Source organism: Athene cunicularia (genome assembly GCF_003259725.1).
Source record: "Athene cunicularia isolate RWA chromosome 13 unlocalized genomic scaffold, athCun1 chr13_part1, whole genome shotgun sequence".
NCBI lineage: Eukaryota > Metazoa > Chordata > Aves > Strigiformes > Strigidae > Athene > Athene cunicularia.
The window spans coordinates 1,620,897-1,634,800 of NW_020799117.1; the positions used below are offsets into that span (position 1 = coordinate 1,620,897).

At 41.9% G+C, this 13,904-nt stretch overlaps 2 protein-coding genes across 4 annotated transcripts in view; one reads left to right on the plus strand and one right to left on the minus strand.

Moving 5' to 3' along the window:
- Positions 1–3,362: 3,362 nt before the first annotated feature.
- On the minus strand, positions 3,363–6,597 carry GDF9 (growth differentiation factor 9). The gene is made up of 2 exons (XM_026858347.1): positions 6,168–6,597; positions 3,363–4,315 (listed from the first exon to the last, which is right to left on the minus strand). The coding sequence occupies exons 1-2, from the start codon at positions 6,595–6,597 to the stop codon at positions 3,363–3,365; spliced, it is 1,383 nt and encodes a 460-aa protein (XP_026714148.1).
- Positions 6,598–13,263: 6,666 nt separating this feature from the next.
- Positions 13,264–13,904, plus strand: part of SHROOM1 (shroom family member 1) — a 38,470-nt gene continuing 37,829 nt past the window's right edge. For all 3 annotated transcript variants that reach the window (XM_026858340.1, XM_026858345.1, XM_026858346.1), the window contains exon 1: positions 13,264–13,404. The gene's annotated coding sequence lies outside the window, so the exon portion shown is untranslated. The remainder of the gene's footprint in view (positions 13,405–13,904) is intronic.

Here is a 13,904-nt window from a genome sequence, read left to right on the forward strand (position 1 = left end):
GAAGCGGCGAAGCCGCTTCCGCTTCCGGGTCGCCCGCCGGCGGTTGCCTCTGCCCGCCCCCCCTCGCTGTAGGCCCTGAGGGCGATTTATCGCGATAAAACCACCGCTATCATAATTTCACCCCAACAACACGTCCCTCAGTCCGAGGGGAGAAGGGTCCTGCTGGAAAACGTCAAATCTAAACTGTTCCTCACCCAAGAAGCGGCCCGGTGGTGGTAGTGGCGGGGGGGAAGTTTCCAGCCTCTACAGGAAAAAGCCTCAAAATTATTATTAAATATTCCAGCGGGCTGAGTTGAAACAGAAATCCACCTTGGAGAACGCAGGGTCAACCTTGTGATACAGATTTATTTATTCTGATTACTTGGGGTTTATTTACTTATAGAAAACTCTTTAGTAACTTCTTGGTGAATGCAAGCTCAACCTTCTGATACAGAGAAATGATTACTTGGGATTTATTTACTTATAGAAAACTGTTTAGCAGCTTACGTCTTGGAGAACAGCGGTTCAGCCTTCTGATATTATTACTTAGGATTTATTTACTTACAGAAAACTGTTTAGCAACTTCTTGGAGAACGCAGGCTCAACCCTCTGATACAGAGAAATTATTACGTGGGATTTATTAAAGAAAACTGTTTAGCAATTTACTTCTTGGAGAACACAGGTTCAACCTCCTGATACAGAGAAATGATTACTTAAGATTTATTTACTTATAGAAAACTGTTTAGCAACTTACTTCTTGGAGAATGCAAGCTCAACCCTCTGATACAGAGAAATGATTACCTGGGATTTATTTACTTACAGAAAACTGCCTAGCAACTTACTTACAGTGGTTTTAATATCGCTGAGAATCCCGCTTGCTCAGACTGTTCTGTGAAATTTTACCAAGGACTACAGCGTTCATCAAAACAAAGCAGTTCACTGTGAAAATCTGCCAGGGGCTACACAATGTTCAGCAAAATATTATGCTCTGTCCTTGAGGAACAGGTGGCTCTAAGGAGTTGGAATTTTGATAATGACTATAGATAGTCGTAGACGAATGGTAGAAGTTCTGTTGGTTCTCTTAGATTAGATCAAAAAATAAACCGGCTGAAAAACACTTTTGTTATTCAAGAAATTGGCCAAGAGGATCTGCACGTGCTCCGTGGAAAAAACAGGGTGAGAAAGACTACGAGCCTTCCTCCCAAAGCCCCCGAAGACGCCCCCCAGGAGGCAATGTGCAGGTGCAAAGAGACATAAACTGACACCGTTCTTTCTAACTAACCCAGCCCTGCTCATGCATATGTATGTTTGTGTTATGTAACCCAGTTAATATGGTTATCCACACTCTATAAGTTTTGGTGAAATGTGCTGCTGATGTGCAAGCTTTGTGGAGAAATCCCCTTGCACCCCGGCCAGAGTAAACACCCCTGCTGCGTGACTCTATTCGAGTTGTAGAGTCTTTTTTTTCTGCGAATCACTTCAGTGCTGAGATTACATCTCTCCTAAACTGACCCAAAAACGTGGTTTCTTGAGCTCAACCTCAGCACTTTTGCCTTCAACTGGCTTTTCCATTTGTGTCAAAGGAAGAATTAACTATATTACTATATTTTCCTCCTTGGTGGCTCAGTGAAGCTGAATTCCTGCTGTTGGAAAGGGATTAGCAGGAACGACACATATTGGGTGCTTTGAATTAAAGCCTTCAAATGTAGTGTTAACTCTGAGCTGGTTCTTTTTTTTTTTTTTTTTTTTTTTTTTTTTTTTTTTTTTTTTTTTTTTTTTTTTTTTTTGACATTGAGATATTTTCCTTGAGGTTTTGGTATTTATTGCAAACAACTCTCCAACTAGAGCCAATGCAAGCACTATTTTTACTTCAACAGGTCCAGGCTACTGCACTCTGCGCTAGCAACTTCACTAGGATAGAAGTTACACGACTGTCAGCCAGACGGTACCGCACCTCCATGGAGTACTTCAAGCTTGGAGAAGTGTCACACCAACACAAACCAGCTCACGGTGAACCTCTGTCACAGTAACATAAACCCACACGCCCTTGGGCTCCATCCTTTCCCTGCCAGGCTGAGCTCCCAGCCCCAGGCCAAGCCCCTTGGAATTGCATAGGTCAGGATCTAAGGTTAGGGGCTGGCCAGGTGGCTTATTGTACAAAGTTAAGGCATTTATATAGCAATGAATTAGCAAATCATCATTTTAAAGGCTATTCCCAGCATGTTTTGAAAAGACAGTGCTGCTCCACATCCTTTTATTTAAAAAAAAATAAAAATCCCTACCAAATATGGGGGGTTTGATGTGTGAGCCACATCTAAAGCCATCTTAGCTTGGGGCCCCAGCCTGAAACCAGCATTTTTGTCAAAATTCTTGAAACTAGAGGGTCTAGAAGAAAATAAATCAATTGTAGTAAAAACTTGGTTTGAAAGCACATAGAATTAAGGCACTGTTACTTACACTTTCATTGTGAGAGGACAAGGCTATGGCTTCACATTTTCAGACTACTAAGCCACTTTAACAGCATTTAAATAAACTAATTTAATAAACTTCTAAAGGCCTTTTTTTTTTTTAAGCTGACAGCATTGAACATTTCTTTGTCATTCAGAAGTGACAGTGTAGTTCCACATGCAGAACCCTGTGCCCTCAGCCCATGAACAGCTGGTGATTTGTCCTTGAACTAGACCAAGCCTTTCTGGTTTTAACAGCCAGTTAACTTCCTGGTGCCAGTTCTTACTGGAGTAGTTCAGTGATTTAAGTTTTCACAAGTTACCACACAGCTGTCCTTAAATTCTTACCACCTGTTGAGAAAGCCTGAAGAGTGTAACAGAAGAAAAACAAAAACAACCTCGTAACTTTTTACAGAACCGTAAGGAGGAATTGACTTCTTGCTTGGGGAACTGGAAACGTGGTAGGGGGGAAAAAAAAGAATGAAAAACTGAGAAAGCAGTTTTAACATTAAGGCTTTCCTCTCTTCCTAGACACTTGCTGGAGATGTCACACCACAGTTTTCTTTATCTAGAGGAAGACTAGCAGGCACTGAATGTAAGTGATATGCATGATAAGCATTTATTTCTTTTTTTAAATCTGTAACAAAACAGCTTAAAATAGACATATGGTAGTTGAAAGCTTTTCCACATTTTAAATGCAGAATTATTCCAATAAAAAGATATTACTTACATTTAATTTCGCATTCTAGAAATGCTGAGTGGCTACAAAAATAAGTGCTATGATGTAAACACCTTCTACTAACTCCATGCCAAATCCTAACTGGTTTTAGAGTGCTATTAGAGTTACACACATGCTGTTCAGTTGATTAAAGCTACAGATACTTTGAGAATGCAAAAATACCCAAACCTGGAGTAAAACTAACTAGGGTTCACCCACTACCGACAGGTGCACTTGGTAGCTATCATATCTTCATACTCTTTGTAGACAATGGAGCCATCGGGCTCTATGGTCAGGACGCTCAGCGGGCTGTATTCAGCAGGGACGCAGGAGGGCCTGGGGACAGAGGAGTCCAGTTTCTCATAGATGATGTTCTGTACCATCGTGTGCACCGGAGAGCCGTAACGATGCCCGACGACCCTTGGGCAGTCGCCCTTGCAGTACTGGGGGCTGTACCTGTGAGGTGCTATTATCCATTTGTCCCATTTTAGTTGGCTAAAACTTAGACGGAAGTTGTGAAGCTCACACTCGTTTTGAGGGAACAGAAATTGTTTAAAATACTTGCTCAAATTATAAGGTGGAGTTGCTGGTGCTTCCTGCAGATTCCCATCTCTTCGGCGCCGAGAAGCCCGTTTACCCTGTGAATTCTCTTTGTCTTTGTCACCCGTAGGATCAACAAGAGGACTGGTCCCTTGCCTGGGCCACGCTGGGTTTGTCCTTCTGTGTCCAAGGGAGTTCCACCTGTGATAAGCTTGCTCACTGGTATCATTCAGATAAAGAAGAAGAGAAGGGGGAACCAGTGCCATATGAATTGGATTTTCCAGTTTAGTGTTCTGTTGTGGATCACCCATCAGACAAGTGATGTTCACAGCCATATGAATATTTCTCCTATTAGTAGCAATTAGTGGCTGGAGAAAAGAAGTCACATCAATCTCAACCCACTTGCGTTTTCTAACTTCAAAGTGCAGGCTAAAAGCTATAGTGTGTGAAATGCTGGGACATACTTGGCTAGAAAAATCACGCTCCTTAACAGATAAATGGCACATGCATGTAATGGAAGAAGAAATGGGAACTGACGTGTCAAAGGAATAGAGCAATACAGACTTGAGTAAGTGCTCTAGAGCAGTAACACGATCCAGGTTGAAGAGTAAATCCACCGAGTGAATGTCTCCTGAGAAGGGAAACACAAATCTTGTAGAGTTAGCGCGTCTTAATTTTCCACCTAGACATAAATACGATCGTGTAGTGGATAAGTAGAAATAATTCAGCAGCAGAAGAAACCAGTTTAGATGCGCCCCCCCCCTTATTTCTATTATATGGAATTTATACTTTAGGCAGGGACAGAAGATTTTAAAGTTAGGAAAATACACGAAAACCAAGAAAACCCATGCTTTTAAGAGGTATTAGAATTCATTGCGTTGAAAAAAAACAGCACAGGAGGAAGTTAACAGTTGTCTTTTCAGCATTAATATGGGAAAAGAGGAACTAGATACTCAAAATTATACAAGCCCTGAAATGAAATAGCTATCATTTTGAGTCAATGCTGTCAAAGCTTTTTAGCATTTAGTTATTCTTCCTAGTCATATATTCCTGCTGAATAATAATAGCAAGGCAAAAGTTATTAAATTATCATTGTATCATGAGTTTCACTTTGCTGCTCTCGTATGAAACGGAACCAGCGCTTCCAAGTTATTCTGCATGCACATTTCTGGCTCATTCACCCCTACTGTAAGATACACTACTCTTATCTTTTCCCCAGTGTTAGGAATTTTCTGGCATTCTTTGAATTTGCTCCAATTTTCATCTTGTTTTGAGATTGATGAACCCATTTCCTGGACTGTTTTTCAGATGTGGACATAGCATGTATTTGATGTATTCCTTTCTTTTCCTACTCACCGTGGCATTTCTTCTGTAATTAGAAAGTGTTCATTTTCACCCACACAAGTGCATTAAGTGATCTCTTCACATTTACATAGGCCAAATAATCAAAAATCATATGAGGGCTCTGTAGACCTCGATAAACTTGTGTTTCCTATATTAATGAATTTTTCTACAATCATGAATTTCAAGAGCCTCAGTAATTGCAGGAAGTTGGTTCAGATTCAGGCTGCTACTTTAATTATCACCGCATTTAAAATGTAGAACCACAAGATTAACTGTTAACTGTGAGTATATTTCTGAATCAGATCACACTACGCCAGGAAATTTTAGTCATAAACATTGATTTTTGTTTTGTTTTCCCACAGTGAATACCTCTTAACTGAACCTCAATCTCAAGGCGCTCTTACCATGCACAAATATGATGTTTGTGTTTACAATTATCTAAGTAAAAAAAAAAAGAAAGTCAGGAGAGCTCAGATCACTTGTCAGCAGTCACAGAATTAAAGGCCAAGGATTTCTGACTGCTGTTGCTGTGACCAGCCCACATTTAAGAAATCCATGAAAATAAGTCACAAAGTGCCCAGCCATCCTAGTTTTTCAGTCCTGAACCCGATTTACAAGTAGTTCTACTCTTCCCTTCAGATTATTCACGCTTTTGGGTCGCGATTGTTCCCTAGCAAATGTACAAGGCAAGGAGAAAAGTCATCTTGCAATGGGATTTCTGGCAGCTTGTCACAAGTCTCATTACATCATTATGTTTTTCTGGCCTTGCAAAAAGCAAAACTGAGATGGACAGCAGGAGGAAACATGATGCCCATTATGCCTAACCTTTTCTTACAACTAATTCTCCACATTTCTTACAACTCGTTGTAGTTTTCTCTGACTCATAATAAGATGAATCAGCCTGAAACATCAGTATCATCTTGAACACAGTACCCTTTGTGTGGCATTTCCCAAACTGTAGAGAAGTCGATGTGTAACGCCACTCAAGAAGTAGGTTATGAAAAACACCTACAGTTTAAGAGAAGTGCCATCAGGATTAAAACAGCAACAACTCTAAAGAAAGAGAATATTCCTGTATTACGCTGTAAGCACAGAACACACGGAAAACCCCCGTTTAACCTTTGCTACCCCACACCTACCTCGCATCAGGTCCCCGTGGTGGTGCTTGCATTCCGAACACGGAGTGAAAAGTCGAACAGTGTTATAGAGGTGGCTTTTGTTAGCCTTTGGGATTCCCTCCTTGGTGGCAGACATCTTATACAGCCTCTTCATGTACCGAAGGGCTCTGGAGTCTGGCCGTAGCCTGGGGGCCTCACCAGCCCAGTCCTGGGGTCCCCGGTCAGCCAGCACCTTGAGGAGGGGAGGCAGGAGGGCGTACCCATGTCTCACACCTTTTGGCAGCCGCAGCAATGGATTCGCCTCACTGGTGGCATCCTCAGGAGCTACCAGTAACCCAGAGGTCTTGTCAGAGCCCACCTGACCCCTGGAGTGGGGGGAGCACTGGATGCTAGAAGAAAACCAGTGAAGACAGTAATAGAAACAAACACAAATTCTCCAGGTACTCTCCATCCTCTTTAGGGTTACAGCCAAAAAAACCACCTCCCCTAAAATATTCAAGGAAAAAAATGAGTACCTGAGCCCGATCCCTTATATATTTTGCAGCTGTGGGGTGGGAGGGAGGTTTCCTTCTGATTAAGAAACCAAAGAGAAAGATCTGCAGCTGGCTACATGGCTGTTTGTATTTAGGCTGGAGCCTTTGCCCATGGAAGCATATTATAAACAAAATCCTTATTCTGCGAGTTAACCTTTTTCACGTGGGAAATTACAAGACAAGAGTGAGTGCAGCCTCCAGAGGGAGCCGGGGAGATGAGTTAGTGCTGGCTAGTCCAACTAAATCCACGTTTATTTGCAGAAATAGATATATAAAGCTAAATATTATTGCTCTTAGCGATACTAAGTAATAAAAAAGAAAAAAAAACAACTCTATTTCATTTTCTGTTAACATGTTTCTCACGTGTCACTTCTCTGTAGACAGGACTATCCACTCGAGAGGGAGAGGTTACTGGGACTGCAGTGCTGTCTGGTTTTCATTCCAGCATGCAGCACGTGTTCACCTCCAGCCGCAGGTAAGGCATCCAAAAAGCAGAGTGTTTTTTCAGTCGGGTACCAGCCGTCTGGGGGGTGTGCTCCAAAAGCCTCCGAAGGGAGTAATATTGATTGCATCAGAGAGATTCAGAAACTCTTGTAGCTGAACATAACTAAAGGGATGGGGTTTAATTTTATTTAATTAGGAAAATACAGGGGGGAAAAAAAAATCTGTTTTCATGACAGTTGTTTTTCCTTAGAGCTATGTTATCAATAATCTAGTGAAATGTCACCCATCATCTAACTTTCTCATCTTAAGGCTTCTGAGTAAGGATTGCTTCTTCAGAGAGTGTTACCCTTATAAAAATGTGTTAACTTACAAAAATGTCAGTCTGGCATTCTTTGATTTGGAGTGAAAGGTTAATTCAGATAACAGTCTGTAATATGAAATAATATATCACTTTCTGCTAGATTTCGTAAAGCTGATTTGATTCTGGTAAGAGGGGATACTGTCACTTCTAAGGTCAGCTATATTTAAACTGTTTTGAATAAGGTGAGCTATACTTTGATTAATTTTAAAAATATATCCTTCAGTCAGGCACACTTGCACCAGACCAGCTCATCTGCCTCCTCCCTTGTGGGTTTGAATTAGTCCCACTTTAACGTTTGTTTCAAACAAATGTAACTATGGTTTCTGTTGTTCCTTGACAATTTGAGCTGCCCTCTAGCCCCACCCTCTTCCACAAACCAAATGTGCATTCCTGTTCTCTCCCTTGCACTGATTTTTGATATTACCAGATCCTGTGATGGGTCCAGCTGAAATGGTAGGAAAATAATCCAACAAAAAGTGGATATTTGCTTTATCGTACTGAAACCATTGGACAAGCTGAGAACAATTAAGCCTATCTTGAATAATTTAGGGCTCAAAAGGACACGAGTGGTACTTCTGGATGTTGAAGACATAGCAAATCCTAAACTGTTATTCTGTATGGTGAGCGCCAAAATGTTCTTACACATTTTTATATATGCACTGCATCAAATAGGGTATTCTTAAACATGGAGCTTTTGAAAATTTTACTTAAGTAGACTGAAAAATTCATGAAACAGGTGAAAGAACATGGAGATTTTTAACTGTAGATTCAAACCTAGCCATGACCACTCTTTTTCCACTCTTTTGCATAGTCTTGTGGCCTGATCATAAAACTCATCTACATTTCTTAGCTGTCTTGTTGGAAATCTAAGCAGAGAAGTCAAAGTCCAAACATACCCAATTTGAATATATCGGGCACTTTCACTGACAGTAGTGACAGGGAGGAACCTCATGGAAGCTGCCTTGTGCTCTGTCGGCCAAGCTGGGACCTGCTGGAGGGCTGTCAACGAGACTGCATCTCTTCTTGTGCTCAGCGTAATGCTGATCAGCAGCCTGGGATGCTTTGGGGTAGGAAAACCTTAGATCTTGTTTGTTTTTCTTCCTCCTGGTGTCTGACTGGGTTAGATGCTGTGGAGGCTTTCAAAGGATCTATGGTCAAGTTTGGACATTTTTTAGTAACTGGCTGGTCTAGACCTGTGGAAATGTTTAATGGGTCAGTTGATTTGATTTGACTATGGTGTGTTGACTGCTTGGCCCTTTAGAAAATGTGATTTTTTAATTTTTTTTTTTCAATGCATAAATAGGAGCTGAAATGCTCTGAGAGTGGCTGTAGGATGCAGGGATTCTTAATATTGCTGAAGCCTGAGAGTTCCCATGAACGTATTTATACCTTTAGGCAGTTCTTGAGCAGCTTCTAATAAACTAGACTTCCTTTGCTCTGCAGTGGCCTATAATAATGAGGGAGAAAACTGGAGTTTATGTTGCTGTTGATTTTTTCCTCTGAAACCCAGATGCCCTGAATAGGGATCCAGCACCGTCACCACAATCCCTTTGTGCAGGACTGCAGCCTGGCCACTCACAGGGGAGTCAGGAGCTGTGGGAGGGAACGAAAGAGGAAACCACTTTAAAATCCAGACCATTAGTAGATTGTTTGATGGTCTCATGTTTTATATATCTTAAATATCTATTATTAATCATTAGTTTGCTGCAGCAGAAACTATCTTTTCCTTTTTTTTACCCTGGGAAACACCTAGTCTCTACTACCTCAAAACTAAACATATACATGAACAAATTCCTATAAAACAGAGCTGAAGAATGTGTAGCTTTGCCCTGTAGTTGCATCATGATGTTTGTTTGTTTCCACGAGGGAGCAGAAGCATTAATCACAGGTATAGCTGTTATGCCCCGATAAACAGTGTTTTAATTTTTGGCTCACTGAGCTGATTCAGTGACTTTGAAATACAAGAAGTATCAGGTGCTCTCTGCAGGGTCCATTAATAATGTTGCAGAAACTTAACTAACTGCCCATGCAGAGTAACAGCTGAGGCACAGGTCTGCTGTACAGATGTGAGCTGGAGCGATTTCTAACAATCTGAGGAGAAGAAATGTTTCCTGTTACTTGTAATAGCTTCTTCCTGCCATAAACCAAAAAGATCAAACAAGTTATTTTAAAGAACCACATATGTCCCTGTTTGACAAGACAGAATCAGACTACGTACCACTGATTTTATGACTACAGCGTGAAACAGGGGTTTTTATCACTGAGGATAGCAGCCTGTGCTCAAGTCAGGCCATTTTATCTCCTTGACGATAGCATCGGCAATCCCTTAAACTGATGGTAGCAGAAGATTGGGCCGCGTTTGCCTCTCTGCTCCTACCTGCCTTCTCGTACCTGATCATTTCAGCAGTCTCCATAGTCTATGGAGTCATACCTGCCATTTGAGCTGTTTGTCACAGACACAGTGGATGACATTTTTCCCGTTTATTGTATTTGTAATTGTCCCGTGGAAGACTTATTTTCCTAGCTGAAAGGTCAACCTTCTTGGAAGAGAACTGAAACATCCTAGACAAAGCTGTGGCACTGATGGATAGCGTATGAATCCCTTTTCTCTTGCAGACTACTTCTCCTACTACCTATGCAGATTTGCATGTATAATTTGTTGTGTTCATGTTTTAATTTACCATCACTTTATTATCATTATTTATAGGACCTAAAAATTTCCCTAATGGATAATGAGTCTGTTTTCCTGCACGCTGCATAAACACAGACTAAACTGTCCAGAGAGTTTGTCATCTAAATATAGGACAAGAGAAGGGACTTGGCATACGAACAGTTACCTTATGTTTGTCAGCGTCAGAGAAAAGCAGACTTTTAGGGATTTAACGATTATAAGAGAGCATTGCTGCTGTTTGCCTCAGAGGCAGCGCAGAGACCGTGTTTGAAAACGTTAACGGGTGAACAGTGGGAGCCGGCCCCGCGAGAGGGAGTACACCAGCACATCCCTTGCTTTACAGGGGTTCTCTGAGGATGAATGAAGGATGAATTAAATGTTATATGAACCATTCGAGCACCAGGATAATGATAATTTTGTAAGGACCTGAAATAGATATACACAGCCAGGCACACATCTCAAGTACTGTTTGGTGTCAGCAGGATACTGCTCTAATAAGTAGGTAGGTAAGCAGCAGCAGAAGTGTTGATGTACTTTAGAGATGGTTTTTTTTTTCCACAGTAATCAGGTTTTAGGACCTAAAATAATGCAAAACTTATAAGTTGCTCAGGCAAGGGAAAAACCTGCACGAGGATGATATGCCCAAGAGGGCCTTTTTCTTTGTTTACGTGCTCACCGAGGTCCCCAAAGCATCAGGATGAGGAAAGGTCCTTCCCTGGTGATTGACTCAAGTGAGGAAGGTGAGGAGGGAAGATGAGCTTTGTGGTGTACCTGGCAGTGAGGAGTGCTCACAAGATAAATGCCCCTCTTCCAGGGCTGCCTCCCCTTTTCTCTACACCTGTAGGCAACCAGATTGCGAACGGGCACCCTGTGCAGTGGTGTTGGCTGTGGCAAAGGTGAGGGCGGGCTGCAGGTCACTCACCCCTTTGTTTTCATAACTGCCATCTGCGACCTCTCTCTGCCTCAGCTAAAAAAGCCTGCCTTCTACTATATCCTCACAGAGCTAAGGGGACCCGGCGCAGGCTGTGGATTTATCCAGTGGCATAATAACGTTATGTTTTATTCTCCTGCCAAGGGTACAGTAGTGAGTCAACCAAAAAGAAAGAAATAATTGCTTCTGCTTCTGGCTGTTTCACTAAGGCATCCATGTCTAAAGTACTGGATTCTCACTTAAAAAAAAAAAAAAACAAACCAGTGCCTAAATTCTGTGCAAAAAGACCCAACAATAGGTGATCTGGTAGTCAGTTTAGCTCTTCTATACAGAGTTTCTAGAGTTATGAAAATAAATTCTAGATTTATGGAAGTATCATTTTACTAAACGTTTTAATCTCTCATACGTTCTATATTGGATTAGGATATTCTGACCAAAAGTGAAACTCCTCTCCAGTTTATTGTGCTGTTATATGTGTCAATAAAAGTAAGTCACTCTCTGAAGTGTTACAAAAGATTAGCTGATAGATGAAACAACTCGGTCTGAGTATGAAGTCTGCTGCACAAAGATACAACAATAAAAGACACACGTAAAGGCTTCTCAGAGGCTGCAGAGGAAGGTGGTGCCAAGCTGGGATGGTGGCATGACCTGGAGCTCCTGCTCTGCTCCTCTGGGCACGCTGCCTTCCCGTATCTGACCACGTAATAACGCCGAGAAGTGACCTTGTGGACACTTTGTACAGCTAGAATTAATAAATGTTCTTGACAGGGTAATCAGCTGGTCCCTTTGGTGCATCAGTTCGGTGGCTGAATAGGCAGCAGTGTGAGAAAAGTTTTACTTCACCCTGTTGTGAAAACAAATGATTAGCAAAGAGCGGCCTGACAGCCTCGCTCGGCCTCTGAAAATGAGCCCCGTTCTTCCTGTGCTGCTAGACGGGTGGTGGCCATTTGGGTATTGGCGTGATATCTTTGTCAAACCTCTTCAGTGAGGGTACATGCTTCTGGAGTGCCTTCTTAGAGCTCTTTGGTATCAAGATCTTTGTTTGCAACTCCTTCGCACGTTACTTTTCATCATCCGTGTGATGACTGGGGAATAACCTAGATATTCAGTGCTGAAGTATGGCGCTCACGATTCCACCTGCTAAGCAAATATCACATGGAAAACTAGGTTTCTCCTTGTTGTAATCAGATATCCTTTGAAAAAATAACGAGAGCTCATTCTCTGAAAAGAAACAACAGCTGCAGGAAACAGCTACCACTGGTAGCAGAGGAAGGTTCCTGGAGGGGCCCTTTGACAGAGGGACACCCCCATTTACAGTATTTTTAGGCTGCAGAACATCGACTAGGCATATAGCAAAAATATAAAAGTTAAGGCTTTGGCAAGCACTGTCTGCAAAAGGTGAAATCACTGACATTGACTTATTTTACACAGGGCTTTGAAAAGCCATTATAGGGAAAGTTTTGTGCACACTGATGAATATGACTGCCCCCACAGAACCTGGATGAGACAGCCTCTTAATGTAGCTCAATTTTTATTGAAATGAAACTTCTGAGCCTAACGAAGAGAACCGTCGTTTGTTTGCACATGCTATTTCTGTTACAGGGAGGTGCTATACCTGCACCCGTAAGAATCCATTTAATCCCGTCTGAGAGCTGCTGCTATCAGGGGTGGGGTTCACCTTTTCCTCCTTGCCTTTTGGCCTTTTTTCCCTGTGTTGGGGGAATAGTTTTCACCTGCTGTGTGAGCTGAATGACCCATTTCCCAGCTGCATGCTCAGTGGAAAGTTGTGGGGCAGGCTGGTATGTGCTCTTTGTGAAGGGAGAAGGTCAGAGGTAATGACCTTAATGTTATACCGAAACTATAAGATGCTGTTAAGTTGTATGAGTATATTTTAGATGCTATAGGTATCTAGAAAGAATCAGGGAAAAAATATAAATGAGTAGGTAGAGCTTAGTTGGGCTTTTTGTTTGCTTTTTTTTTTTTCCTTCTCTTATAAACATGCAGGAAGGATTGCAGGAGTTATCTCCCCTCTTTTTCAGAAGGGAAAAAACTATTTGGAAAAAGCTATTTTTAAAAATAGAAAACTGGGGTCTTATACTGGATATTGTTCCTCTTGCCTTGGTGTGATGGTAGGGAAAGAGGAGTTTGCTAAGCTTGTTATTTATTATCTCTTTCAGCTTTCCTGGTGTATTTTCCTGCCTGGCAAGCTCTTGTTTACAAGCTGGAGAGCAAAGCAAGCCCTGAAGAATAAAAGTGGTGAAAAATGGAGAGCCTGCTGCTGTTACCTCAAACCTCACACCAGACAGCACACAGGGCAGGTAAATTGCTGTATATGTGACTTTTTTTTTTCAGAGATGTTTTTATTGCTCTTAAAGAAAATAACAGTTCTGGCTGTTCCTGCAGCATCTCTGCCGTAGGGTTCAGTTGTGGCTACAAGGTAGGAGTTGGGAAATTGTGTTTTTTATTTTGCTGGAGTCTTGTTTATTTTACACTACTACTTAGATACAGTTGTGAATCCTCATATGACCCTTAGTGAGAAAGCTCCTAAAATATAATTTAGCTTCTTCAAATTGCAGGAAAATAAATTCTAGAATTACGTTCTTTTTCCAGTCTCTCCGTTCTCATGCTTCATACACAGACACGCTCCTGGTATGTGGCTGTGAGATCGGTTTGGGCTTGGACTCGATGATTTTATGGGTTTTTTTTTTCCAACGCGACCGGTTCTGTCTCAGTCCTACGAGCCGTTCCTGTGCCCGGCAGCGGGCTGCCCTTCCCCTGCCCGCGGCGGCGGGGTGTCCCCGCTTCAGGCCGTGGCTGG

What these genes read in the sequence shown, in the direction of transcription:
- GDF9 (XM_026858347.1), bottom strand. Translation starts at nt 6,597, where the DNA reads ATGGAGAGTACCTGGAGAATTTGTGTTTGTTTCTATTACTGTCTTCAC. An exon ending in CCACGGGGACCTGATGCGAG is followed by an intron (nt 4,316 to 6,167) that starts GTAGGTGTGGGG and finishes TTCCCTTCTCAG; the next exon opens with GAGACATTCACTCGGTGGAT.